At 56.0% G+C, this 25980-nt stretch overlaps 1 protein-coding gene across 1 annotated transcript; it reads right to left on the bottom strand.

The window, feature by feature from the left end:
• Nucleotides 1-475: 475 nt before the first annotated feature.
• Nucleotides 476-22438, bottom strand: SDC1 (syndecan 1). The gene is made up of 5 exons (XM_039887784.1): nt 22093-22438; nt 4869-4950; nt 3513-3988; nt 2771-2906; nt 476-2585 (listed from the first exon to the last, which is right to left on the bottom strand). Exons 1-5 carry the CDS (start codon nt 22156-22158, stop codon nt 2416-2418), a joined length of 930 nt encoding a protein of 309 aa, XP_039743718.1. The 5' UTR covers nt 22159-22438; the 3' UTR covers nt 476-2415.
• Nucleotides 22439-25980: the final 3542 nt, after the last annotated feature.

Raw genomic sequence — 25980 nt, 5'->3', positions numbered from 1 at the left:
CCAGGAAAGAATGGTCCCTCCTGCTCTGGCGGCCCGCACCCAGGGACAGACTGTGGGTCAGGTGCTAAGGAACCCAGGCAGGGCGACCTGCCATGGAGCAGCTGAGGGGCTGGGTTGGGGGGTCCGCAGGAGGTGGGAGACTAAGGGGAGGACAGCTAGGTGCTGAGAACGCTGGGCTCCTGCAGTGCACCGAGCCTTTCACCCTCCCCCCCAATTTCCACTGTTTTCCCCTAATGTGCAATTTGTGCAGACCTTTGGCACTTGAGACCATTTGCTAGTGAGTTTCTAGGAGTTGCATGAGCAATGGAAGAGCTAGAAACCTGGTCAGTAGGGAGCCTCTGTCCTTGAGCAGGGGATGATCGAGGACAGCGAGGAGGGGCTGGGAAGGAGGGGATGACGAGGGCTCCATCAGCTCTTCTTCATCAAGCCACAGCCCAGCCCAGCCCCAGGTCAAGAAGACTCAACCACCACCATAGCCCGGAACGACAAGTACCATTTATTAAAATTACATGAATGGGATCAGCCAGCCACAGGCTCAGTGCCATCCCGGGGACCAGCAGAGATGAGCATGGTCACAGACCCCTTTTTCCCCACCCGCCGTCACGTCCAGTCATACACTCCAGGCAGAAAGTCCCAGTATTGAACACAGGGCACAGGTTCCCTTTGTTGGGCGATGCGTCTGAGTCACAGATGTCCCCACCTCTCGAGGCAGCCAACAGAGCAGCTGGAACATTGTCAAATTAAATAAGCAAGTATAAGAGTTCCCAGAAGCCCCAGGCTGGCGGCCTCTGATCCTAGCTAAGGTGTGAGAGGAGGCCTGTCCAAGGTGTCTGAGAGGCAGGCCTTGGCTCCAGGCCTCGGTGGGGCCAGTGGCCTCAGGTCAAGCTGTGCTGGGGCTGTCACAGCTTCTTTAACCATTTAGGGGATGGGTGCTTTGAGCTTGGCAACACACAAATTTACATCAGGCCTTATGTAACCTTGGCTGAACCTACTGACCTCCAGAATTTTAGCAAAGACAAAAAACAAACCGACCAGAGGGACTCTGGCCCCAGAATCCCTCCCCACGAGAAAGATGAAGGCACAGAGCTTTTAGTCTCCCAATATCGTTGCTGTTTAGAGAAAAGTCTGGTCACATCCACAGGACCAGCGCAGAGTGAAGCACAGGCGGCAGAGTCCACGTGACTACTTTATATTAAAGTTTATTACATTTGGAAAATCTACTGTACAGGGAAAAACCCATTGGATTAAGTAGAGTTTTGCCAAAAGCAAAAGACTATCACTCTTTGGAACATTCCTGATTCCAGCCCAGGGCAGGGCCACAGGAGCTAAGCAAAGGTGAACCCGGTCCTTCGTGGAGCAGCTCAGTGCCAGGTGTGCCCAGGACCCCTCTCATTATCTTCCAGAAGAAAATGTCCCTGGAGATGGCATCAAAGGAAGGGTGTGATCTGCAGGACATTCTTTGGGCCCATTGCCACCTCTCCCACCCCATAGTTCTCTCTCGTCCCCAGCCTGAGGTGCCAGGATTCAATGCTCACATCGGCGCCTCGACATCACAGCAGCCCGGGCCATGGCCGCGGCCCCAAGTTCATGGACACAGGCGTGACTGCTCAAAAGAAGTGACTGCCCACGGCAGCTGGGATCGGCCGGCCACCGACGGGGCCGCTCAGCACATTCCATACCCTGTTGCACACGTGAGTGTCAAACTCAAGAGACAACACATAAACTAAGGCTTCCAGATTTGGTTCTCATAGTAAAAAAAAAAAAAAAAAAAAAAGTCTCCTTAACCCTGATGCTGTCTCCTGATGGTAGATTAGCAAGATGGGGGATAACCAAATCAACTTAACTTACGTCAAAAGTAATCAAGTCTACTGGGCTATGGAACAAAGGAACTAGAAGAAATATGTGCAAAAACGAGTTGATACCTAAATGAGACCTCCCCACAAAACAAAGTGAATTTGGATGGAGCCCCGGACTCCTCTCCCGGCCACTCGGTGAGTGGTAAACGCCCCCGAGACTGCTGGTCTCTCCCAGTAAGTGCTACAGCTGTGTCAGCCCCATAGCCACAGCATCTTCCAGCTGCAGTGGGCTATCCAAGTCCAAAGCGGTGGGGTCCCTTTTCTCTCCAGACCTGGGCTTGGGGAGGGGCTATTCCAGTTTGGAGAAACTGAGTCAGAACGGTGTGATGCCAGGTGCCGAGGTGGAAAGGTCGGGTGCAGAAAGCCCTTGCGCCCTGGTCTCCAGGCAGAAGTCAGAGAAGCAGAGAACGTCCGTGCCCCAGACCTCCGTGGGGAGTGGGCTGCAGGGTCAGGGAGCACTGGGGAGGTGGCATGGTGGCAGGGGAGGGCCTGCAGTTCTTCACGGAAGAGGCAAGTGGGGGCCTAGCGAGTGGCAGGGGGAGGGGGAGGACTGCTCCCGTCAGGCGTAGAACTCTTCCTGCTTGCTGGGCTTCTGGTAGGCCCCGCCGTTGGCTTGTTTTGGCTCCTCCAAGGAGTAGCTGCCCTCGTCCTTCTTCTTCATCCGGTACAGCATGAAGCCCACCAGGCACACAGCAAAGATGAGCCCCACGAGGCCTCCGGCAATGACCCCTGGATGGGTGGACAGAAGCTGGCTCAGCCTGGCTACTCCTGGGGGTGAGCTGCAGCCCCTGCCCCACTGGGCAGCCCCAGAAGTGGCCTTGGCTATGGTCAGCCCCGCACCGAGGCTAAAGGCAGCCCCCCCACTCCGGAGTAGCAGTTTGCCCCCCTCCTCATCCACCTGAGAAAAAACTCACCTCCCAGCACTTCCTTCCTTTCCAGGAGGCCCTGGGAGGCGCCAGTGGCCCCATGACCATCTCGGGGCTCGTTCTGCTGGTCAAATTCCATAGCAGCCCCAACTGTGCTCTCTCCGGACACATCAAAGGTGAAGTCCTACGGGAAGACAGGGACAGATCAGGCTGGGGCGGGACCTTGCCAGCAGTGGCATCCAGGTCTATTTCCAAACCCCGAAGCAGCTTGGGCCTCCCCAGTGACAGCAGCCACCAGCTCGGATAGAGCCAAACCGGGGCCTCTGGACCCCAAAGCCAGGCCCCTCTCGCTACGTCAGGCTGAGCCCTGGCTGGACTGACTGTGGCAGAGATATGTCAAGTGATATAAAGCACACATTTTTATGTGCAAATTAAAAGGCCCATTCTAGTAGAAAGTGTGAAATTACCAAGTCCCTATAAGATAAACAAAGGACTTAGGAGAACTCTCAGCAGGGGCCTTGCCCAAGTTTGGGAAGCTCTCATCTTGGTGATCTGGAAGGACTCTTGCTCTCTCTCCGGGTCCCACCCTGGGCTCAGTCCTGGGGGCAGGGAAGGTGGGGCCTTGTGATGCTGTCTTTCACAGTGGGGAGTACAACATGCTCACAGGGCACAGGGTGTTGAGTGGGCCAGATGACCAACCTGTGCCCCCACGCCAAGGCACTGTGCTCAACCAGGCATTAAGGGGCCACCCAACGTGCTAGGCACAGAGGACTATACAGTAGGCACTCACCTGCTCCCCAGAGCCCTCTCCTGCTGGGAACTCAGTGACAACTCCATCCTCGGCAGCCCTCTCAGTGGCAGAAGGACCTCTGTCCTCCATGTTGGGAGTGTGAGGGTCGGGATGGCCGGGTCCTACCGGAGGTGAGGTCTCATGGAGGTCAGGCTGAACGGCCCTGTGGGAATGGGAGGTGACAGGTGCCTGGGAGGCGGTGGCTCTTGCTGTTGATGCTCGGTGGGTGGCTGGGTGCAGCGTGGTCTCACTGGGTGGGTGGGTGGTCTCCTTCTCCAGGGTGGTAAAGCCAGGCTCCACCTCTGCCAGTAACACCCCCTCTCCCTCCTCAGGCACCTCTCTAGCCGGCAAGATGGAGGTGGAGGCAGCGATGCCATCAGTGTTGGTGGGCTCTGCAGCTGTGGGCATGACCGTCAGGAGCCCTGTGTCCTTCCAGGTGGAGGTCTGATGTGATAAGGTGATATCTTGCAGACCACCTGGAAGGCCAGAAGCAGAGCTTGTTTGGGTGGGAGAACCTAAGAGCATTGAGACCAGCCAAGCTCAGGCTGCAAGGACGGCCTAGGGGAGGACCCGCGTCTCTGGGCCCCAGGCCAGCGTAACAAACTCTCTTTCCGTCAGAAGCTCTGTCCCCCAAGGTAGATTAGCTGAGGCTAAACTTGACTTTGGAAAGTGGACAGGAGAGATGCTTTTGTCTGCTTCCTGTGCCTGGGAACAGCCTGGTCTCTGGAATCATGGGACACCAAGGCCATCTGGGAAGAAACCTTTCCTGTAGTAGCTGAAGCCCCTTCCCTGGGTGGGGGAGCCTTCAGGAGCCTGAGTGTCTCATCCCCACTGCACATACCGCCCTGGGCCACTCGCTCCCAAGGACAGAGGTCCGAGTCCCACCTCCCAGTTCCTGGGCCCCTGCCTAGGCCACTCGCCCCATAGATAATCTCAGCCCTCTTCCAAGGTTCAGCTCAAAAGCACCTCCCTGACCACCTCTAGCTCAGGGATGTCACTCCCCCCGGGAAGTGGGGACAGGGACATTTATAAAGATACACACCAGGCTCAGTGCTGCCGTACATACAGCTCCCAACAACCTTATGAAGTCAAGATATTATCCCCGTTGATGGAGGAAACAGAAGCTTGAAAGGGTTGCCCAGGAGCAAAGAGAACGGGGCGCCATGTCTGCGGCAGGCAGCCTCTGGGGCCTGCTAGCACGCACTGTGGCCACTCCCTGCCAATTCACGTTTCCTCCTCTGGACGAGGACGCCATCCTATTCCCCAGCATCACCCTTTGGGCCCAGCTAAGAAGCTGCCTGACCACCGTCCCCAGTCCACGGCCTGCGGCCTCATGGGGCCCTCCCGCCAGCTTACCTGCGCCTGAGCCAGAGAAGATGTCGGAGTCATCCCCAGAGCCATCCTGATCTTCAGGGGGCATGTTCGTGGCCACAATTTGCTGGAAAAGGATCAGAGAAGGGTATGAGTGGAGGTTTGGCCAGGGCCCTGCTATCCCAGGGTCCCTGTCCTAGACAGCTCAGTAAATGCCACAAACGCCCTCCCACACACAGACAGCACAAGGAGGAAGCCCTGGTGGGTGGCTCAGGACCCTCAGCTCTGAGTAGCCCTTTGGTCCCCTGCACATCCCCTAATGCTATGACGACATAGCCCTGTGTCAGGTGCTAGGCATGTAGAAACACACGAGAAGGGCCACGGCCTTCGCCCCCTCAGAAAAGTAGACAGAAGATGCCATTACCAGGAACACAAGCCATGGCTCCTATGGGACCCCATTAGCCCACCCTACAGAGAATCAGGTCTTGGGGCCGCTGGCCAGGGAACTTAGGGGTCCAAGATTGGGGCTTTTCCAAGCTCCCAGGAACAATGCCACAACACTCTGGCTCCAGAAAGGCAGCCTCCAGGAACACTGGGCCCCAGGGTGTGGACAACAAGGGCCCCGGGGTGAGGGGCAGGGACAGGCGCAGGCTGAACCGTCCGTACTGAGGCAGGTCCGGCCATGAAGCTCCTTCCCACAGCCGGCCCATTTTCTCATCCATGAGAAAGACGGGTGGGGAAGGAAGGACAGGGATGCCCATTAGGCTGGGGACACATAAGGGTCACCTAGAAGGAGCCCTGCACTAAGGAGGCATCGACAAATGGGCTGTGGGCCTGGGGTGGGCCCTGTGTGCCGACAGCCACCCTGGAAGTGCTACTTGCCTGGCCCAGAGGCTTCAGGCGCCAGAGTCCCCAAGGCAGGGGCTACATAGGCAGCACCAGGGAGTGGTGCCAGCAGGAGGCAGGATACACCACGCAGCCTGTGCAGAAACACGGGCTCTAGGACAGCAGGTGGAGAAGGGAGGACCCAGCATCCAGGTGGCGGGAAGGGTAGCTATGAGTATCCTGTTCAGCAACAAGAATTTGACCCGCCCTGTAATACAGTCCAATTAGAAGGGGCCCCAAGGTTGGGGGTGGGGAACAAAAAACGAAGAGAAGCAGATCAGCATAGTCCAGAGCACACAGGCTCTAGCGATCCCCGATCTCTGCCACTTGCTGCTGAGTGGCCCCGAGACATCATTAACCCTCTCATGGCCTCGGTCTCCCCATCTGTGAAATGGGGCAATAGTGCTATCTATATTCCAAGATTACTGTAAAAATCCAATGAGTTTATGCACATTTAGAACCTAACAGAGCCTGGCCCGCAGTAAGCACCCCACCAGCCGTGGCGGCTGCCAGAACTTGGGGAGCAAGAGCTGCTCAGCATGGGGAGGATTCTGGGGCCTGTTTGGGAGGACGTGGGATAGAGGTGGGTAGGGTTTCATAAGAGAAGCAGGAGGGAGCGGGTTCACAGGAGGCTCTGTTCGGACTTGCTGGAAGGCAGGCCCCGCCCGGAGTCAGGGACCAGGCCTTCTCGGCCCAAAAGGCCTTGCCAAATCCTGGCCACAGGCCACAGGGCCTTACTCTTGAGTGGAGCAAAGCAGGGAAAGACAAGCCCTGGGGCCTCCTGAGGCCTCCTGGGGCAGAGCCAGACCAGGTGGGGGCTTCACGTCCGGGGCCTAGATGAAAAGGAAGCTTCAGACATGTGTAGAAACTGAGAGGCTAGAAATACCACCGAACTTCCTTTGAAAGCGCAAGACCCAAGCCGTACACTCCCCAGTACCGCCCAAGAAAAGGGTTTTGGCCCCAGAAGAGCCCGTGTGAGCTGGCATGGCCCACCTGCAACACACGGTCAAGCCCCCGACCTCCACTTGCACCCCAGGCCACACCCTGTCTCTGCCATCCCCAGTGGCGTTTCAAACACCTGTCCTATGTCCACAGAGCTTCCAGATACCCCAGCCTCCCCAAGTCCGTCACCTTCGGTAACAAAGACTGCTGCCCATCAGGCAGGTGTAGAGTAGGCTCCGCACCCCCAACATCCTCCCATCTGGGCCCACGACAGACTGCTCCCAGGGCAAGCATTCAGGTGCCCCCGCTCACCCACACTCACCAAGACCCTGCTTCACCCTTGTCTAACACCTCTGCCTACCCTCACTGTCCCCAAGAGGCCCTGGGGCTGAGTACTGGTCCTGACACACCGGCCCCCTCCCTTGGAGACAAAGCTGGGCATGCGGCAGGGGTCAGGGCTCCAGCCAGACCAGCCTCCACCGCACTGGAAAGTGTGATGAACCTTCCCGCAGAAGCCAGAGCCGTGGGTCCAGGCTGGGGACCTTGGAGGCACCGTGTACCACCCAAGACCCAAGCAAAGCCCAGGGAGGCCCAGCCTCTCACCCACACAACAGGTTAGCAGTTTCCTAAGAGCAGGGCCTCTCTCCTGAACAGGCAAGACTTCAGATCTGCCAAGTCACTAAAAACAATTTGTTTCCTCAACTCTGCTCAGCTTATCCCTCTTGTGGATCTTGTTTACACAACAAGCTCTTAAGCAAACACTTTCTCCAGTGAAACCAGCTCCCTGGCCTCAGGGCGGCCTCTCCCCTCTCAGGTCTCCACTGACTGGGTGGGCTACGGTGACCTCCTCAAATCCCCTCCACCGGAACCTCCTGGCCTCCGCTCCCTGGGGAGGAAATTAGCAGAAACTGCTGAGTTTGAACTAGGACTGCCAGGTGCCAGCTGACCCTGGAGTTTGGGGTGACATTTCCGGTTTCACTTAGTCCTGCGAGAGTCTGTGGCCAGCTGCCTCTGAGGCCTCGTGTGGGGCTCTCCTCAGGATCGCCTCTGACCCTGGTCCTTCCGAAAGACCACTTGGCCATGGCTCGGGGCTCCTCGGGGACAGGTTGGCCCAGCTCGGAACTCACCTCATGCCTGGGGCGGGTGAGGCAAGACAAACTATACCTTTAACGGGGCCCCTTTAACCTCTCCTAGTCTCAGGAAAATCGGCTTTTCATACAACCAAAACCCTTGTGGTGGACAAAGTCTAAACTTCTACACGTTCAGTCTGTTCAAAGCCAAGGCCAATTTGCGCCTTCCCTCCCCCACAACACGGACCCTGGAAGCCCACCGCCTAAAAGGGCCAGGCCAGGTGTGACTCTGGTGGGGGCCGGGGGTTGTGGGACAGGTGCATGAAGCCTCGGGGACAGGGAGGACAAGAGGAAGACTCAGCCCATCTCTGTCTCAGCCCCCTGGTCTCCTGGCCACACCTGGGCGGCTGCGAGGGAAGAGCCCAGACCTGGGGCCAGGGCTCCAGCCAAGCAGGACGGAGGACATGGAAGGAGTGAGGGCTTCCTTTCCCTCTTCATCCCCTGCCCTTGCAGGTGAGGCGAGCTGGGCTGAGACTGGGTCTCGGACGGGTGCCGGACTTGCCCCAGGCCACCAGGCAGCAGCAGTGTCTGCAGACTCTCCCTCCCCCAGGATGCACTTCCACTTCCTCTCCTCCCCAGCCCCAAGGGGACCACCTTCCCCGGCTGGCCCATCGAGAGCATCACCAAGTAAGAATTCCCCACCCTATCCCAGAGGCAGAGTGGAGGAAGGTGCCAGCTCATACTCCAGAGGCGGAGAGGGGACAGCACAGCCAAGCACAGCATCAGGGCTACCACGGGCTGACTTCATCATGCTGCTGCAGCCATTCCCAAGAGCAGGTCAGGGTCTGTGGGTAGGTAGGTGGCAGAGAAGCTTCAAGAAGGCAGCCTCAAGCCAAGTCTTGCCAGCTTTCACCCTGCACTGGCCACAAGGAAGGCCACCCTCCTTAGGAACCTCCATCTGAGCTGAGCCCTTGCCCCGGCCAGCCGCGGGGACTGGGCTGTGTTTCAGAGTCCCTCCAAACCACCTTGGGCGTGAAAGCTCCTTGGCAGGGTCACAAAGCAGGACACCAAGTGGGCATCTCAGGGACGTTCGAGTAAGGAGCTTCTAACTCCAGGCTGACCACTCCCCTAACTCCACCACCTTACCAGCCACAGCCACTGCAGTCCTGTGGGTTCTGGGCCCGCAGCCCGAGTCCCTAACGTGTCCCTTGCTGCTTGACTGGAGTGATGGATAAAACACAGATCCTTTAAAAACACACTAACTTAACAGAATCGTGTTGCTTTCTCGATACCGTGTAAAAAGGTCACGGACTTTGATATTTAACAGGGTCCTCAACTTTAAAACTTAGGGGACTATCATCCAGGGTCTTTGGGGAGAAGAACAGGTAAAAAGTGGTCTGGTCCGGGCTTCCAGAAGGAGGGGAGCAGCTGTGGAGGCTGGGGCACAGAGAGTCACCCTACGGGGACACTAGGACTAAGCCTTGAAACCCTCAGGCAGGCTGGAGAGGATTAGACCCCACTGAGCCCGGAGTCACTAACATTAGCAATGGTGTGGCAGCCTCTGCAGCATCTGGTGAGAAAGAGGGTTTAGGTGTCTGTTGGTCATGAACGTCCTCACCTTGAAGCTGGAAAGTTCCTGAACTTCCAGAGGCTTTGACCCCTATTCCCAGCAATGGGAGTAGCAGGAAACAAAGGAAAGCAGTATCAGACCTGAGGCCGGGCTGGGCCTGCCCCGCCTGCCTGGGGGCTGAGCACCCCCACCCTTACCTCTTCCTCCCCCTCCTAGGTGTTCCGGGCAGCTGTCTTCCCCTCAGCTGGCCTGATGCAGTGACCTGGCTAAAACCAACAGGAGAGCTAGAAACTGCCAACACTCTTTTCTGGGGTGGGCCCTGTCTGGAGGCAGAGGCAGAGCTGGGATGGGCCAGGGAGGGGAGCTGCGTTTACGGAGTCTCAGGGTGACTTAAAGGCTACCTGCTTGTCCAGGGGTGTTCGGGAAGAGAATGCTGCGAAACATGAACCCCATTCCTGCAGCCCACTGAACACCCTGGAGCCCTGTGGCACTGGGGTTTGTGACTCTGCCTTCCCTCATCTGGGGGGATCACCTGTACTCCCAACTTTAGCCCTGGCCACCACGGCCTAAAGATGGACCCAAGAGGCCAGGAAGGTCAAATCCAAAGCATCTTGAAAAGCAAGGGTCTCAGGGAACGGACCAGAGCCAGATCCAGCTCTTTGCTCCCTTGCTGGGTGACCTGGGAAAACTCTCTGCCTCTCTCTGGACCTGTTTTTCACCTTGGCTGCAGAACCCTAAACTCCCTCAGGACTTTGATGGGCTAGGCTGGGATGTGGGAGCAGTGGCCCCAATTCCTCATCCGTGGGAATGTTGTATGGGATGCTAAGCTAGCAATGGACAGGTACGCCTGCTGGGGTAGGTGAGAAGGACAGAGCCACAGCTCAGGGCCTAGGAAGACACTGGCCTCCCTCTTGCCCCAGATATCATGGTGGTGGCTGATAAATCGCTTCCTCTCCCAAGGCTTTTGTCCTAACTCAGGAGCTGCCAGGGAAGCAAGCTTAGGCCACCGAGGAGGCACAGAAGTCCAACCTTGGCCTCCAGACCCTGAAATCGCCCGCGGGCCTGGCGGGAGGCGGGGTCCCGCCAAGCTGCAGGGCAACATCGGCACCGCCCGGCCTGACAGCACAGTGCTGTCACTACACTGAGAACCGAGTCAAGCTGGGACCTGCAGAGGGGGTAATGGGACTGACCCCGGGTAGGAGGGGCGTGGGGAACAGGGGGAGAGGTAGACAAGAGGGGGCTTCTTCCACTTTCAGTCCGAGAAAGTACACCCGTCAGGGAACCAAAAAGGCCCCCAAGCCCCACCAGCAATTCCACTGGGAGGAGTGCTTTTCCGAGACCTCCTGGGTACCCACCCCACACACACAACCCCACTTCAGCTGTCACCACACTGCCACCAGGAGACAAACCTCACCACTCTGGGGGGATTCCAGGGCAGGGCCAGGGTGCAGGGCGTCACCCGTACTTGGCCTTGGAGACCCCTCCACGGTAGTTACCTCTCATAGCCCCGTATGCCGGGGCTTCACAGATGGGAAACCCAAGGTCAAGGTCACAGAGTCCTTTCCCCTGCCCCATGTTGACTACTTGGGGTACCCCCAGGAGGCCAGGGCTGTGTTGAGAGGGAATCCTGGTAGCCAGTGCCAGCCCCGATGCCCAAACCAGGTCAGAGCCGCCACCAGCACCCCCATACCCACCCCTCCAGAGCGGGCGCCACCTCCCGCTACATGCTGGGACTAGCCTCAGAACAGACCCAGCTGAGGGCTGGGTGTGGGGCCAGGAGCTGGAAGACCAGTTCCTCTGCTTTTCCCCGCCTGCCAGAACCTGGGCCAGGCTGGACAGGACTCCGCTCAGTGTTGAGCAAGGCCTGCGAGCCAGACAAGGAGTGGCCGGGGGACAGGAAAGTGACCAGACCGAGCACTAGGAAAACCCATTTATAGCCTGGGCTCTGTTCCCAGCGGAGTTGGTGATCTTGAAAAAGACCTCGCCTCAGGTTGCCCCTCTGTACAACAGGGGCTTGGTTAATTGGTGGCGAGGGGGCTCCTAGTTGCAAGGCTGTGGCTGGGGAGCCAAGGCTCGCCCTCGAGGGCAGCCAGATGCAGCAGCCACAGCAGGCTGCCACCTGAGGGAGGGCTCACCGTAAACCAGGTACTCGACAGTGGCAAGTTGTGGGGCGGAAAGAGACTTGATCACAGTGACTCGGCGTCATCGCTTTCAGCTTCCCAAAGGGGATTATGGCCTAAGCAAGATGCTGGAGGTGTCCCAAATCAAGGATGGCAACTGGCAACCCACAGGGACAAAGGGAGCAGCCAAGGCCTGCAGAGCCTTGTCTCTCCCCAGTCCTAACAAGACAGGCAAGGCCAGAAGCTCTGTGCAGGATCTCCCAGTCAGCCTCCCACGAGGGCCCCTGGAACTGCTCTCTAGCTGATTAATCCCCAACTCCACCAGGCTTCGGGGCCTGACACCTCTGGCACATGGGCTTGTAGAGGCATCCTCCCCCTGCTCTGGCTAAATAAAGTGTTCTTAAGTTTCAACAGAGGCAGAAACTTGCAGCTTTTGACACACCTGCCACCAGCCGGGGCTCCAGCTGTGCATATGGAGTGGGGAGGGGCACTTTATCTTTCAATCTCTCTCATCAATGTCCCTCTAGTCGGCAGAGTATGCCTTTCTAAGTGTGAAGGCCTCCGAGAAGGTTAAGAGGTGCTAATCATTCACAGTAGATTATAAATCCGCTCTACATGGGGGAGGCACTAATTTTGGAACTGGGGTACTAGGGGTGAATAGGAGCTATGGAAGATGGGCAAGGATTGCAAGAGGGGTGCTGGAGGATGCAAAAGCAGACGTTTCCACCTATGTCAGAATGTGGTTGCCAGCCAACCCCCACACACAAGAAAGAAAGACGAAATTCCCTTTGCTCTAGCTTTGAGCCACAGATAAGCTCAGACAAAGACCCGGGAAGAGCAGAGCGCCCTTCAAGGAGTCCGGGAGGGGCCCCATGGCAGGATGGAGCTGGTACTTTCTGGCCTGAGTAACGGAAGGCAGGATTTTTTGTGCAGGCTGGGTCTGAATAAACTGGGCTTGCTCCCTAGATGACTGGTGGGACCCCAGCCTAAACAGAAGCAAAGGAGCACGGGCCCCCCCCGTTCACCGTCAGCTTGCTCTCCCCTCCAGGGGCCCTCCTGATGGCTGGAAGGTTTGCACAGGCTGAAACGCCCAGCTGAGCTCCCAGACCCTAGCAGCACCTGCACATAGTAGGTGTTAAGTTAAGGTGGTTGAAAGAGGGACTACAGATGCAGCCCCAGTCTTAGAAGCTGAGTTACCCCAGAAAAAGAAGTGGCCCTTAGGCCTTCCCCAGGGCTCAGGGACAGTCATGAGGTGGCAGGAAGAACCTAAGGATCTAACCTGGGCTGAGTTTACCTGAAAAATAGAAATACCTGAATTAGACCTTGGAAAAAATAGCAGTCACAACTAATATTTATTAAGTACCGTGTGCCAGGTACTAGTCTAAGCACTTAACTTGAATTAATTCATTTAATCTTCACGATAACCTTAGCTTCTAGCACCATACCCATCTTACAAATGGGAAAACTGAGGCGAAGGGGACAAGCCATTTATCCCAGGGCACACAGCTACTGAAGTGCTAGAGAGAGGCTTGAGACCAAGCAGCCTTGTTCTGGCAGGCATGCTGTTAGCCACCCCATCACAGCAACACAGGGAAGACCCCAGGGCTGGCTCTCTTATCCCTGGGAAGAAAACTGCCATCATTTCCACTGGAGGTGGCAGGGAAACGTGTAAAAAGGAGGACCCTAGGGGAGGGGCCCCCCTCAGCCTGCAGTTCTGGACACAGGCTCCCTTCCCCCACAGCCAGGGGCTCTGCTCAGTTGGGCTGAGCCCCCTCCCATGGCCTGCCGGCCCAGCCCACACCTCCGTGGGTCAGGAGCCAGCCCTTGGCAGAGGCCAGGCGGAGGTGAGCAAGGTCTGCCTGCCAGGGGAGGCTCATATTTCTGAGAAGGGGCAAAAGCCACGTTTGCAGACCCTGTTACGTCAATACTCTGGGGTAAGCCCAGCCAGCCAGCCACACGCAGTGGCTACATGGCCAGGCCCGATCAGACTGTACCTTCTCCCAGTCCCAGCCATCACGGGCTCTTCTCAGGGACCCCCCAAGCACAGTCAGCCCCAAAGTTCCCCCAGACTTGCTCTTCTGAGCCCAGAGAAAGAAGGGACTCAAAATCATGCCACATGGTATTTCACTGGGTCTTTTCAAAAGCTCTGGGAGGCAGGACATGAAAAATCCCAATTTACAGATAACAAAACTGAGGTTTACAGGCAGATGAAGAAACATGCCCAAGGGTACACAGGGAGGAAGTGATGGAGCCTGCTAATGAGCTGGGTCGGACAGACTCCATGTCCCAGGCTCTTCCCCGGCCCCAGCACCTCACTGTTCCATCCAGTCCTAGGTGGGACTGACCAAGGCAGACTAGCCAGCCAGTCCTGGGGCCTTCCTCATCTGCCCGACAACAAGGCTTCAGGACCCCAGACTGAGCCCCAGTACCTACTCCAAAGGTAAGCAGACCTGACATGGGGGCGTCTAGCAGAATGATCCTGTTCCCCAGAGGGGCAGAACAGGGAGGGGGGATCGAGAGGTCGTGGGTTCTCGGCTCCTCACACAATTCCCAAAGCCCAGGAGGCCTCAGCCACTGCTCCAGACTCACCATGGAGACTTCGGGGCCAGGACTTTGTAACAACCAAGCCTGACCCAAGAAAACTGCCCCTATGCTCAACCCCACCCCCAGGCCCTGTCCCGTCCAGAGTGCCTAGAGTGTGGGAAGGGGAGGCAGGGGTGGAACCTGAAGATCTCACTCAGCCCAGTGGGTCCATTCTCCTAGCCTGGACCACAGCTCAGCAGGTCTCGCTGCCCAGACCCTCCCCACGCCCTGTTCTGGAGATGCGGTCACCAATGACAGCAGCGCCACACCCAGCGCTTCCTTCTGGGAGAAGGTGGAGTGACGTCAGAGGCTCCTGAAACACCCTGCAGCCTGGGGCTCTGCAAGCCCAAACCTGACCTTGTGTCCATCTGGGACACTCCCCAGAGATGGGACACCAGGGCCCGGGATAGTTCCCTGGGCAGCAGGAATGCTGAGAAGCTACTGGAGAGAAAAGCCAATGCTGTCCCTGTGCCCCTGCCATGGGGCTGAAACAGTCAAGTCCCCAACCAGGCCAGGCCAGGCCCTGGGTATCAGAGGCCACCGCAGTGGCATGGAAACAACAGTGCGAGTCCTCCTGAGGACTCCTTGTGCCCAGCACATGCCAGGGGTGGACGAGCTCACCTCCACCTCCCCATGTCCCATCCACCCAAAAGGCATCCAGTGAGAGCCAATGTGGCCACAGGAAGTGCAGGGTAGCCCCAAGTGGGAAAGATGGTGAATTCAACATCATTGTGATGCGACAGTTCCCAACACTTTTAAGAGATCGATGATGGCCGAGAGTGATCCCAGAGCGGGACTGGCAGCCTCTGCTGTTCCTGCTGCTCCCATCACGTGGTACTCCAACCCCCATCTTCCCTAATGCTTCCCATGTCCAGAAAATGCCCTGCCTTACAGCCTGAGCTCTTGATTTGAAACTGTTATATTGTGGAACTCTGGGACAAAGAGCTGAGATGACCTTCAGCTCTTGCTACCCCTCTGGTCTGTCTGCACAGACTGTCCCTTCTGTCTGGTCCCACAAATGGTCACCTGCTCTTACATGCACTCCTGGACCAGGCATGGACCCCTCCCCATCTGCACAGGCTGTGCACAGAGCAGGTGCCCAGGCTCTGGGCTTCAGATCTGATCAAGCCAGGTAGTGCTCACGACCCCCGTGCTTGACGCAGAACTCTCCGGGGCAGCAGGAGCAGAGACAGGCCATGCCCACGAGTCCTGCGTCACAGCCGTAAGACTTCACAAACACCCTAATGCATGACTTTGTCTTGGCTTCTCAGACCCTCCCCGCTTTCAAAGATGAACTCACTGAGGCCAAGAGAGGCCCATACACAAAGTCTCTTCACAGCAAAGAGGGTCAGGGCTGGAAGCCAGGTCCCGAAGCCCTAACCTACCTGGCTGTACTCCCCCTAACCCCATGGCTGGCACACAGTGGGCTCACTGTCAAGGCTGGCTGGGTGAGTCTCAGGGGAGGACCCGTGGGCCTGGCACCATGACTCAGCTGATGAGTGGAGTGATAAATACATCCGCCTTCCCCACTGCCCCAACCTGCCCGACGTGGCTTCCATTCCTGCTGATGAGCAGACTGGGGCAGGCGGCCAGCAGGCCTGGGTGTGTGCAGACAACATCGCCTGGCCCCTACTCCCGGCCTGACCTTGCCCAAGGACCAACATCCACCTCTGGTTCCTACACTGAGCTCCAAGTTCACCTCCTCCAAGCAGCCTGCCCTGACTCTACTCCCACAGACGACCCCTCAGCCAGCTACTGCTCCCTCGAGCTCCTAGAGGAATAATGAAGGACCAGCCTGAGCTTCCCCCAGGACCACCTTTACCTTTCCCGGGACAAGATCCTTCTGCAACCACACGACTGTCAGAGCTAAAGAAGGGAAAGAAGGTCACTTGAACAGGTGGAGAAACTGAAGTGCAGAGGGAGCGAGGACCTGCCACAAAGTCAGAGGCCAAACTGGGACTGGGAAGGCCAGGTGTCTGGCTGCCCTTCTCTGTAGAAATAACTTCCTCTTCCTCAGACTTCTAAAGCCAGGGACCGAGAGAGGAAGACAGCTTCCGGGCTTCTGAGGAGGAAGTTGTAAGGCAGGTGGTGACCACGTTTCCCAAAAAAAAACTCAGACTGCAGCCTAACTAACCAGCAGGAAGCCCAAAGGGACTGTCCAGGCAAAGCTCAGCCTTAGCTGCAACACAAGCTTCGAGGCCCCGTCCCCCATCTACGTGTGCACGCCACCCCCATACACACACGTACGGCCTCCCCATGGGGCTGTAACCCCCAGGTGAGTCACTAGGAAGAGTTTTTCCCAGGGTTGAAGGCCAGAGGAGGAGCAGCCTCTACATATAATTAGGCAGCCCACGGAGCCATAGCTGCCAGGAGATCCTCAAGAGCCTCCAGAGGTAAGAGGGGACACATCTGGAAGCCTGAGTTCGAGTCAACAGGAAAGATGACTGGGCAGACGACAGAGCCCAGGAGTAGGTCCAGCCACCAGCCTCCCCTCTCCCGACTGCATGGTGCCAAAGCACCGAGACTGCCTCCTGTACCCGCTTTCCTATAAGCCTGCCTCCGAAGGCTTTTGGTCCCTAACAGACCCACAGGTTCTCCAAACCTGCACAGCTTGACAGGCAGCAGAACACCTTCCAGAGAAGCTTAAGCCACCCTGCACTGTGGACCCCACGGCACCAAGACAGGGGAACTGATTTAGTGGCCCTGCTTGGGGCTTGGGAATGCAGCTTCTTGGGGACCCGCAGAACTGATAACATCACACAGATAAAGCTAGCTCTTCCTGGGGCTGTGGAAGGGCTTCCCCTGACCACCGGAGCTGGACAGGGCAGCTACTGAAGTGACCCTGAGAGCACAGGGTCTTGCCTCTGTAGTCTACAGCCTGGACCCCAAACAAGACAGATGCATGCCTGCCCTCCCCAGGCACTGTCAGGGTGCTCGTGACCCACCCAGAGAGAGGTTCCAGAACACACACTCCCATCCAAAGCCCAGCCTCTGCTGGAACAGCTGAAGGGGAAATGACACCGTGCTGACTTTGTTCCAGGGTGCTGGATCCTGGCGCCAAAAGCCCTCTTTCCACAGACTCTCTTAATCCCATTCCTCCTCTCTAGACACACTCAGGCAGGCCCTGGGGGTGGGGGGACTTTCAATCTAAGACTCCAAAACTGGTTGTTGAAAAGGAGAAAATCAGGAAATAGTCTGTCCTGTAAAACTCTCATGGTTGAGCTAGAAATCACTTAACGACCAATTTCTCCCGTCGTTGCTCCCGCAGCAGGACCTGGCACTGGACGGGGTCGGGTAGGTGAACCCCGCACGGGAGCCAGATCGTGCCATGGTGCCCGCCTCTCAGGCTTCAAAAAGCATCCACTAATTCTGCAAATGTTGCCCAGTGCCCAAGATGAAAAACAGCACAGGCTGGCTGCTGCCCTCAGGGCAAAACTGCGGGTACCATCCAAACATGGGACAGTATGGCCCCCATCAGGCCTCTCCACACCAGCCCTGATGCACATCCACACCCTGCTGCCTGAACTAGGCTCCTGGGAGGAGCTCTTGCCTGTCCCTAAGTGACCATCAGGTGAACCAAAACCAAGTCCAGGATGCTGCCTAAATCCTGGGTTTGCCTAAATCTGCTGTTTAGGCGAGCTCAGCCCATCCCAACATCCCTCCCACCTCCATCCAAAGCACGCATGTCCATGGTTCTTTAGGATGGAACAGCAAATACCCACCAGGGCCTTGCCAGATCCAGGCAGCCCCGTAAATTGGGCTTCATGGGGGAGACTTGACAGTCCATCAATTTATTCATACCATGCATATCCACACACACACACACACACACACACACACACACACACACACACACACACACATCCTGGTTCTGCCCCTTGGTGGGGCTCAGCTCTACAGGTTTTATCCACAAAGAAGGCAATGACATAGATTGTAAAGATCTGGGGTAAAGATTAAGTAAAGCATGGAGCACTCAATGAAAGGCAACTCTAATCGTTATCAACAGCTAACTTTCCTCTGGCAATTTCATTACCAAACACTTTCACGCATTCATTATGAAATGGATATGCAAATGATAGCATGAGGACAGGGAGAACAGGTATGTTATCTGCTTTATATGGGATATCAAGACTTGGATGTGAAGTGACTCACCCGAGATTACACGGTGAATTAGTGGCAGAGGTGAGACTGGGTCCTGGGGCTCTTCTTAACCTGCAGCTGTTTCGGACCTGCCAAATAGTATGGGTGCACCGAAACAGGTGCGCTACGATCCAAATAAACGCGGTCAACAGATGGGGATGGGACCTGAGCTAGGTTCGAGGCCCTTGCCCATCATGATTTATAGAGTTGGCCTTGCTGGGTCCAGGCTGCCTGTGACTGGCAAGTCACTTACAACTCAAGCCAGGTAGAGGAACATGGAGTCATCAGGAGCTTCCACCCAGAGGTCATTCACATCTGGTCATCATGGAAGGAGCTGTAAGCACCTCCCTTGACAGCCTTTGTTATTCTAGTTATTAGCAGGGGACACTGCAGAAGTCCCAGCTCAGATCCACATGTCACAGATCATGAACATTACTTGCAGGCAGGATCCTTACTCGAGCTGAAAACTCTCTGTCTTAGAAATAATTCTAACATATCTGATTCGTTTCTTAATACTGCTGGAGAAAAGTGCCCATTAGAACTAAACTGAAAAGCCGCTACCCACACTTTGGCATACTCATGTCATTTTTGGCTGCTATCGGACAGGGGTGGAAGAAGGAAAAGAACAAACCAGAATTCAAAATGTAGTCACCTGGGGGCACCGGGCACAGGGGCAAAGTGCTCTTCGGAGCTCAGCAAACCCAGGAGACATACCGTAACCTAATACAGTGACAACAGTGAGGACCCTGGCATCCAGAGTCAATCAATTATGCTTAGTGTTCTTCTGTTAATAAAGGGAAAGAGAAATAAGTATTTCAGAGAGCCCTGCCCAAAGTAAGAATGCTTTTGAGGGTAATATGGATTCTTAGCTCCCTGAAGAAACCTGTATATTTCATTCTAAAGGGATTTCAGAATCTCACATTCTGCAATCGAAAAGACTCCTCTATAAAAATATTCCAAAATCCAAGCTTTTCACTAATTCTTTCCAGGCCCCTTCTCCTTTCTCATCTCTCTCCCCACCAATCTGGGTTAATGAGGTTTTACTGGAACCCACCATGAGCCACAGGTAGAGACTTAAACCAGCTCCACCCTCCCTGTAGAGCTGAAGCCAGGAGTGACATCACTGTTGGAAGGCTCTCTCAGCCCGGGCAGAGGCAGTTAGCGCTTCTCGCTTCTCCCACCCCCACCCCCACCCCGCCGGGCCGTAGGGAAATGTCTCTACTGGCCCCCCTAATTAAGGCAAAAAGAGATTTTATGCCTTTCAAGAAAGAGAAGAGAAACAGAGGAAAATAGCAAATAACAATTCCAGAGCAAGACATTTTTCTTGCATGGCAGAAACAAAAGACCACAGGAAACCACACACGCACACGCACACGCACTTTTAGACAAACCTGTTCTCTTGGGAGTGGTTTTGAGCAGCCTCCAGCCTTACCAGACCTCCCTTATCCATTCAAAGTCAGGCGCCCAGGGATTACACCCTACCTCCTCAGGCCCCAGGGGGATTCTGACCTGCTTCCCACTGGGTCCAAAGCGAACCTTCAGAGAGAGCCAGATCTCTGCAACCCGTGGATACCTTCTCTCACTTTAAGCAAACATCACTGTCTCGTTTCTTTTAGGCAGTGAGTAGAGGAGAGCTCTGGGAAGATATTTTATGCCACTTTATGCCCTCACTTCTAACCAAACCTGGACATTCATTGTAACAGAAAGAGGGCAGGGCAGAAAAAAAAAAAAACACTAAACCTTATATATGAAAAGAGAAAACCTACTCTCCAAGCCTGAGTCTTACTCTTACCCCAAAGCTTAGTGCTTTCAGGCTCAGTGCAACCACCCCCTCCAAGAAGCTCTCCCAGTACCTAAGTTCTAAGGAGCCTTTCCTGCTCCAGACTCAGTATAGGCCCCGGGTCTGGGTCTTCATAATGTGTCAGAGTTTCTAGGCAAGAAATAAAAGCCTCATACTATAGCATCTGCCCCTTACCAGAGCACAGGAGACTCCACAGACAATCTCAAATCTCATCTGCCTTCCCATGTTAACGGTCATATGGGCACTTCAGCCTCACCCAAGGCAGGCAAAGAAAAAACCACCACCACCACCACGGCCGCCCCTCCGGATTCTGGCTGAAAATAGGTAAACTCCACCTCGGCATCGCTGCTGAAGCCCTATCTTGGGCCTGAAGATAGTGGGGCAGCCAGGTAAGGCCAGGTGGGCAACGGAAGTAAGTAGGCCAAGCAGCTCCATTCTTTTCTCCAGAGTATTAACTATGATTCAAGCTACAAGCTGAGTACTACTGAAGCCACAACCCTAAAGGGCAAAGCAGAAGACAGACGCCAACTTCTTAGACCTGAAAGCCTGGATTGCACTGGAGACCCAGCTCAGAAATCCTGTCCCCATGCCTCCTCAGATAGGCACCCCCCACACACTCCAACTCATCAGCAGTTCAAGAGGCATCAGAGACCTTCTCAAGAACAGTCACCTGGAAAGGAGGGAGGGCACTCACAGATCTGCCTGGAAAATACCTCGCCGGTGCCAGACCCTTTAAAATATCCGAAGTTCTCAATAACTGGGAGTTACTATTATTCTAGAGGGGCAGGCTTACAGAGGGTCGGCGTGGCTAAGAGTCTTGTCCCGATGCCACTTTACAAGTGGAGGACCCACCCCCAGCTGGCGCTCCTTCCCTGCCCACGTGCCTCCCAGTGCCAGAGCCCGGGAAGTCGAGCCGTCCAGATGTGGTGGCGAGACCGCCACTTCCGGAAGGGGAAGCGCCCCTCGTTCCGCACCTCCCCTCTCCATCCCAGCGGATGGCCGACCTGGCCCGCGGAGAGGCCCGCGGGATTCTAGAACCCGGTGTGGGGGCTGCGGGGTGGCCGTGGGCACTGCGCGGCCAGCGCTGACACCTGGCGGCGGCCCGGGTCCCAGCCCACGTCAGGGCCGGCGCTGAGGGGCGGCTGCCAGAAATGGGTTACAGGGGCCGAGAACAAAGCGCCCCCATTGGGGAAAGCGGGCTAGCGGCGGCGGCCGGGAAGGGAGAGCACTTTCGGGGGACCCTCGGGATGCTCTTTGTCGGCTAAGTCCTTCTTTAGGGGGAACCCACCCCTCGTCAAAGGTGGATGCTGGAGTCCTAACCAAACCCTCCCCCGGCCTCGGGCTCCACGTTTGTCCCGCTTTCCCCCAGGCTCCACTGGGCGGGCCAAGGGACCCGCCTTCCCTCCGCGCGGCTCCAGCACAAAGCCGGGCCGGGGGAGGGGAAGGGCCCCTCCGGGTCCGCTCGCCCACCCGGGCGTCCCCAGCACGGACACGCGACCCTCCGCAGGCAGCACAACTCCAGCCCAGAAGTTGGGTTCCTGCTGCTCTCTAGTGTTCTGGGGCCAACTTCCCGGAACCTCCCGCTGCCAGCTAGGCCGGCTCCGCTCCGACAGCCAAGGAAAGCACGAGGGCCCCGCCTCCGCCCGCCGCCCGCGCCCCGCGCAGCCCCGGCCCCAGCTTCCTGGCGAACGCGCCCGCTGCACCGCGCCCCACCTTGCAGGCGCCCGCGCTCGGCGGGTCTGCGGGCGGGCGCTGTGGCCGCGGTCACTGCCTCCTCCCAGGTCACCGGCCGGGCTCCCGACCGTCGCGGTGCCCGGGGTGACGGGGTGGGAGCCGCGACCCCGGGCGCTGGCGCTGCCTGGCGGGCTCCGGCGCAAGTGGAGCCGTTTTACATAATTGAGCGCCAGGCCCGGGCGCAGGCTCCGCTCCGCGGGGCGCCCCAGGCCCCCGCCCGGAGCGGCGCGAGCCGCGCGGCCCCCACCGACGGCGGAGGAAACTGGGAAGAGAGCCCGGGTTTCGGGATTCACCGTCCCCGGGGCTAGCGCGGGAAGAAGCGAAGTCCGCGGTTCCCCTCCCCCTCCACGTGCCGCCGCGGGCATCCGCGGGTCTGCAAGCCCCGGCTTCCCGCCGCCTCCCGCCCGGCCACGGCCGCACTCACCGGGAGGGCCGGCTGCAGGCGCAGCGCCAGCGCGCAGAGCCAGAGCCAGAGCGCCGCGCGCCTCATGCTGTCCGGACCGGCGGCGGGGGCGCGGCGGGCTGCGCAGGTCGGGGTTGCGCCGACTGAGCGGGGCTCGGGACCGGCTCCGCCGGGTGCTCTGCGCTCGGCTTCCTCGGGCGATGCCCAGCGCGCGGCTGTCGCGGGCGAGGGCTGTGGGGTCCGCCGGCTGCAGTCCGCTTTCTACCAATGGATTCCTCGCAGCTCAGCTCCCGTCCGCACCTCTCCCGCCGAGCTCCGCCTTATAATAAACCCCACAGGCCCTTAGCCGTTGCAAAAACTAGCCCCCCACCCCCAGCTCGCCAGGTCTCCTGGCCAGCCCCAGTCCCCACCCCCAGGACCCCGCCCCCTGAGCCACCCAGCCCAGCCCCTTGGATCGCCCCACCCCCCAGCGCCCAGCCCCGCCCCCTCCCGCAAAGCCCCGGCAGAGCCTCGCCGGTCTCCGAGCTCTGCGCCCGCAGGCAGTGGCTCCCAGCGTTTCATATCCGCTGCTCCCGGGTGGTGGGGGCCCGGACCTTGAGGCGCTGTCCGCGAGAGGGGCGGGAGGGGAGGTAGCTGGTCCTCGACTGCGGGCGCCAGTCTGCAGCGCCCTCTGGGCGTGGGCACCAAGCGCCTTTCAGGTGCGTTGGACTCCCAGATCCCGGCGGGAACAGTTTCAGCGGCTGGGCGGCACCCCGAGGCGGTGGGGCGCTCGCGTTTTGCCGGCACTCCACAAAGTGCTGGAAACTCTGGGCCTTACTTTAAACAGCTGGACACGCTCTAATAAAAGTTTCTGGAGTCTTTCTATGGAACACAATTCTCTCTTCATCCGCTGAGTTTAAAGGAGAAATAAACGGCTTTGTTTCCAGGTGACCTCTGTCCTGCAGATCTAAGAAGGTCTCCCTTGAGTTCCTGGTCCTTCCTGATTCCATGAGAGGCCCTGGACCTGTGTCTACATCACCGACCAGGCACCATGCAAAAGGCTATGGAAGGACCGCTGGCCTTGGGCAACAGGCCCTAAGGAAGAGGGGGGAAACTACTTGGCCCCGCCTGCAATCTGGTAGGCGGGAGAAATGACCTTCGGACCTAGGCCTGGACACCAAAGATGGCGTTCTCCCCACCCAGCCTCCCCAGGAAGAGGACTGGCCGGCTTCAGTTCGCCTGAACTGGGAACCAAGGTCCCCTAAGGCTTCTTGGCCTCAAACAATCTCCAGTGTTTCTCTTTAAACAGATTAAACATTCCTGGGTCCGGGGTTATGCGGGCAGGGACAATTGGCTGCGGGCTCCTGGATTCAACCCCAGAGCTCAGGAAGGCCAGGCAGGTTAAGCTCTGCTGGTAGAAGGCCGTGAGTGTATGTCCCAGGGGCCCGCCCACTGCCTGAAGTTGGCTCTCTTGTCCTTTCAACCCAACGTGGAGGAAAACTAGGTCAGTTTGGAATCTTGTCTTTCTCTAATGCCCCAAATAATGCCCAATAAAGAAAATAAAGTCAGGGAGGTTTTGATGGAGTCTTTTCATATTATAAAAAGCACCAGTGTACAATTTCTTTCAAACTGAGTCAGTTTGTCCCAGATTGATGTGTGTTTCTTTGCGCAGTTTAGGAAGAGGAGGAGCCCCAAGGGGGACAGTACACAGAGAAGGGAAAGAGAGGATCAGGGCTTGCCTTGACCCAGGTGACCCCTGGCCTACTTGCTACTCTTCCCAGCTGTAATGAAAGTCTCTTGTATGAAAGTCTCTTCCTCCTAGAAGCTTCCTCAGGGTCCCACTCCTCAGATCCCTACAGCCTTTTAGAATGCCACTGTGACATCAACCCATATGCATTAGTATGTCCAGCCCCGTCTGCATTCATCAGCCCCTTCCTTGGGACACCGCGCCCCCCACCCCCCAGATCCTTGTAGATCTAATGAGTTCATGTCTGGCTGAGCAGGGGGCCTCTAGCCTCCCACCTGGGGCACTCAGGCAGGGCCTGCGTTCTGTATTCCTAACACAGGTTATTAAATATTATCAGTATTATCCCTGGTGAATCACTAACTGCCTCGAATGTTGCTTCCTCTTCCGGGAAGGCAGGGCCAGCGTCTCCTCCCCTCATTTCTCTCATTCTTCCCATGGACACACAGCGCTTCACTTGGGGAGAAATGCACACACACCATTGCCACTGGGGCGGGACCTGGAGGAGAGCAGGTAGGAAGGGGCCAGCAGCTGTGTGAGAGGGGGCCTTGGGCAGAGGTTGCCTCTTTGATGCTTTAGGCACCTAAACTCTACAGGCATTCTCTGGGCAAGTCGACATCTATCAAAACTTAAAATGCTCTTATCCTTTAACTCAGAAATTCTGCTTCTGTGAATGTACTCTTCAGAAGTATTTTCACGTGTGTCCAAAGAGGCATGTTTAAATGATCATCAAGAAAGGAAAGGTGAAATAAATGTGAGTTTTCCCACACTGTGGAATACTGTAAAACACTTTTTAAAATAAAGTGGTGGTTAAGTCCTAACATGAAAGGATTTCAAAACCTATTTTTAAGTTTAAAAAAAAAAGAGCAAGTTAAAGACTGATCTATATATAGTATGGCTAAATTTTTCTTAAAACTGTGTGTAATGTACATAGACTCTATATGTATGTAATAAAAAAAGATCTAGGGAAGTTTACCTCTGTATTCTTAGGTGTTTATAATTTTGTTTAATTTTTTAAATTGGAAGTTATTTTCTGAATTGATGAGGACACTTTCAACCTCAACTGATAATTTCACTTCAAAAAGCTTGACTAATAGGACAATTATTGCAGATACCTGTACCTGCATTACCCACTGTACAACCAAAACCTCCACAACTCTGGAACTGAAGCCCTGCTCACTCTCCAGCTCTGCCATCCCTTGTGTGGCTCCATCTTTGGAATGGTGGCAAGATGGTGGCATTGTTTCCCAGCCATCACAGCTACCACAGCCATTCCAGAAACAAGGCCTCCTTCTCCCAGTGTCTTCCTTAGGAGCAAGGAAATAGTTCCCTGAAGACCCCCTTACACACACACACACACACACACACACACACACACACTCACACACACTTTTCCCATCTCACAAGCCCGAAGTGGGTCCTATGCCTTCATAAAGCCATCACTGGCAAGGGGATCTTGAGCACCAGTACGAGCTGTAGATTAAACTTCTAGGTGCCTGGATGTGAGAGAGCCAATGCCACGTCCGCTAAATATTTTGATTTCTTATCAACTATCAGATGCATGTAAGGACATTCTACTTCAAGGTGATACAAAACACACCTTTTTTCATCCAACTTCTTACCATCACAAAACGTTTTAAAAGATAATTAATTCTTTTTACTGTAAACCATTTCGAACATGTAATAAAGAATAATGTTCCTCAAAAAATTAAAAATAGAATTACCATATGATCTAGCAATTCTGCTCCTGTGTATACACCCAAGAGAATTAAAAGCGGGAATTCAACAGGTATTTGTACACCCACGTTCATAGCAGTATTATTCACAATAGCCAAAAGGTGGAAGCAACCCATGTGTCCATTGACAGATCAATCTTATTTCAAATGTGGTACATACACACAATGGGATATTATTCAAACCTAAAAAGGTTGGAACACTACAACACTGATAAACCTTAAAGACGTTATGCTAAGTGAAATAAGCCAGTCACAAAAGAACAAATACTTTATGATTCCACTTATATGAGATCGATACAGTACTCTAACTCGTAGAGGCAGAAAATGGATGGTGGTTGCCCAGGACTGGAAGCCGGTGTGTGTCTGGGGGAGTGATAGGGGGTTAGGAGGTGGAAATGAGGCAATATCATTTAATGGATATGAAATTTTAGTTTGAGAAGATGAAAAAAG

Source organism: Pteropus medius, unplaced genomic scaffold (assembly GCF_902729225.1).
Source record: "Pteropus medius unplaced genomic scaffold, Ma_sr-lr_union100, whole genome shotgun sequence".
In the NCBI taxonomy this organism is placed as follows: Eukaryota; Metazoa; Chordata; class Mammalia; order Chiroptera; family Pteropodidae; genus Pteropus; species Pteropus medius.
This window is presented reverse-complemented; position numbering and strand designations above follow the sequence as displayed.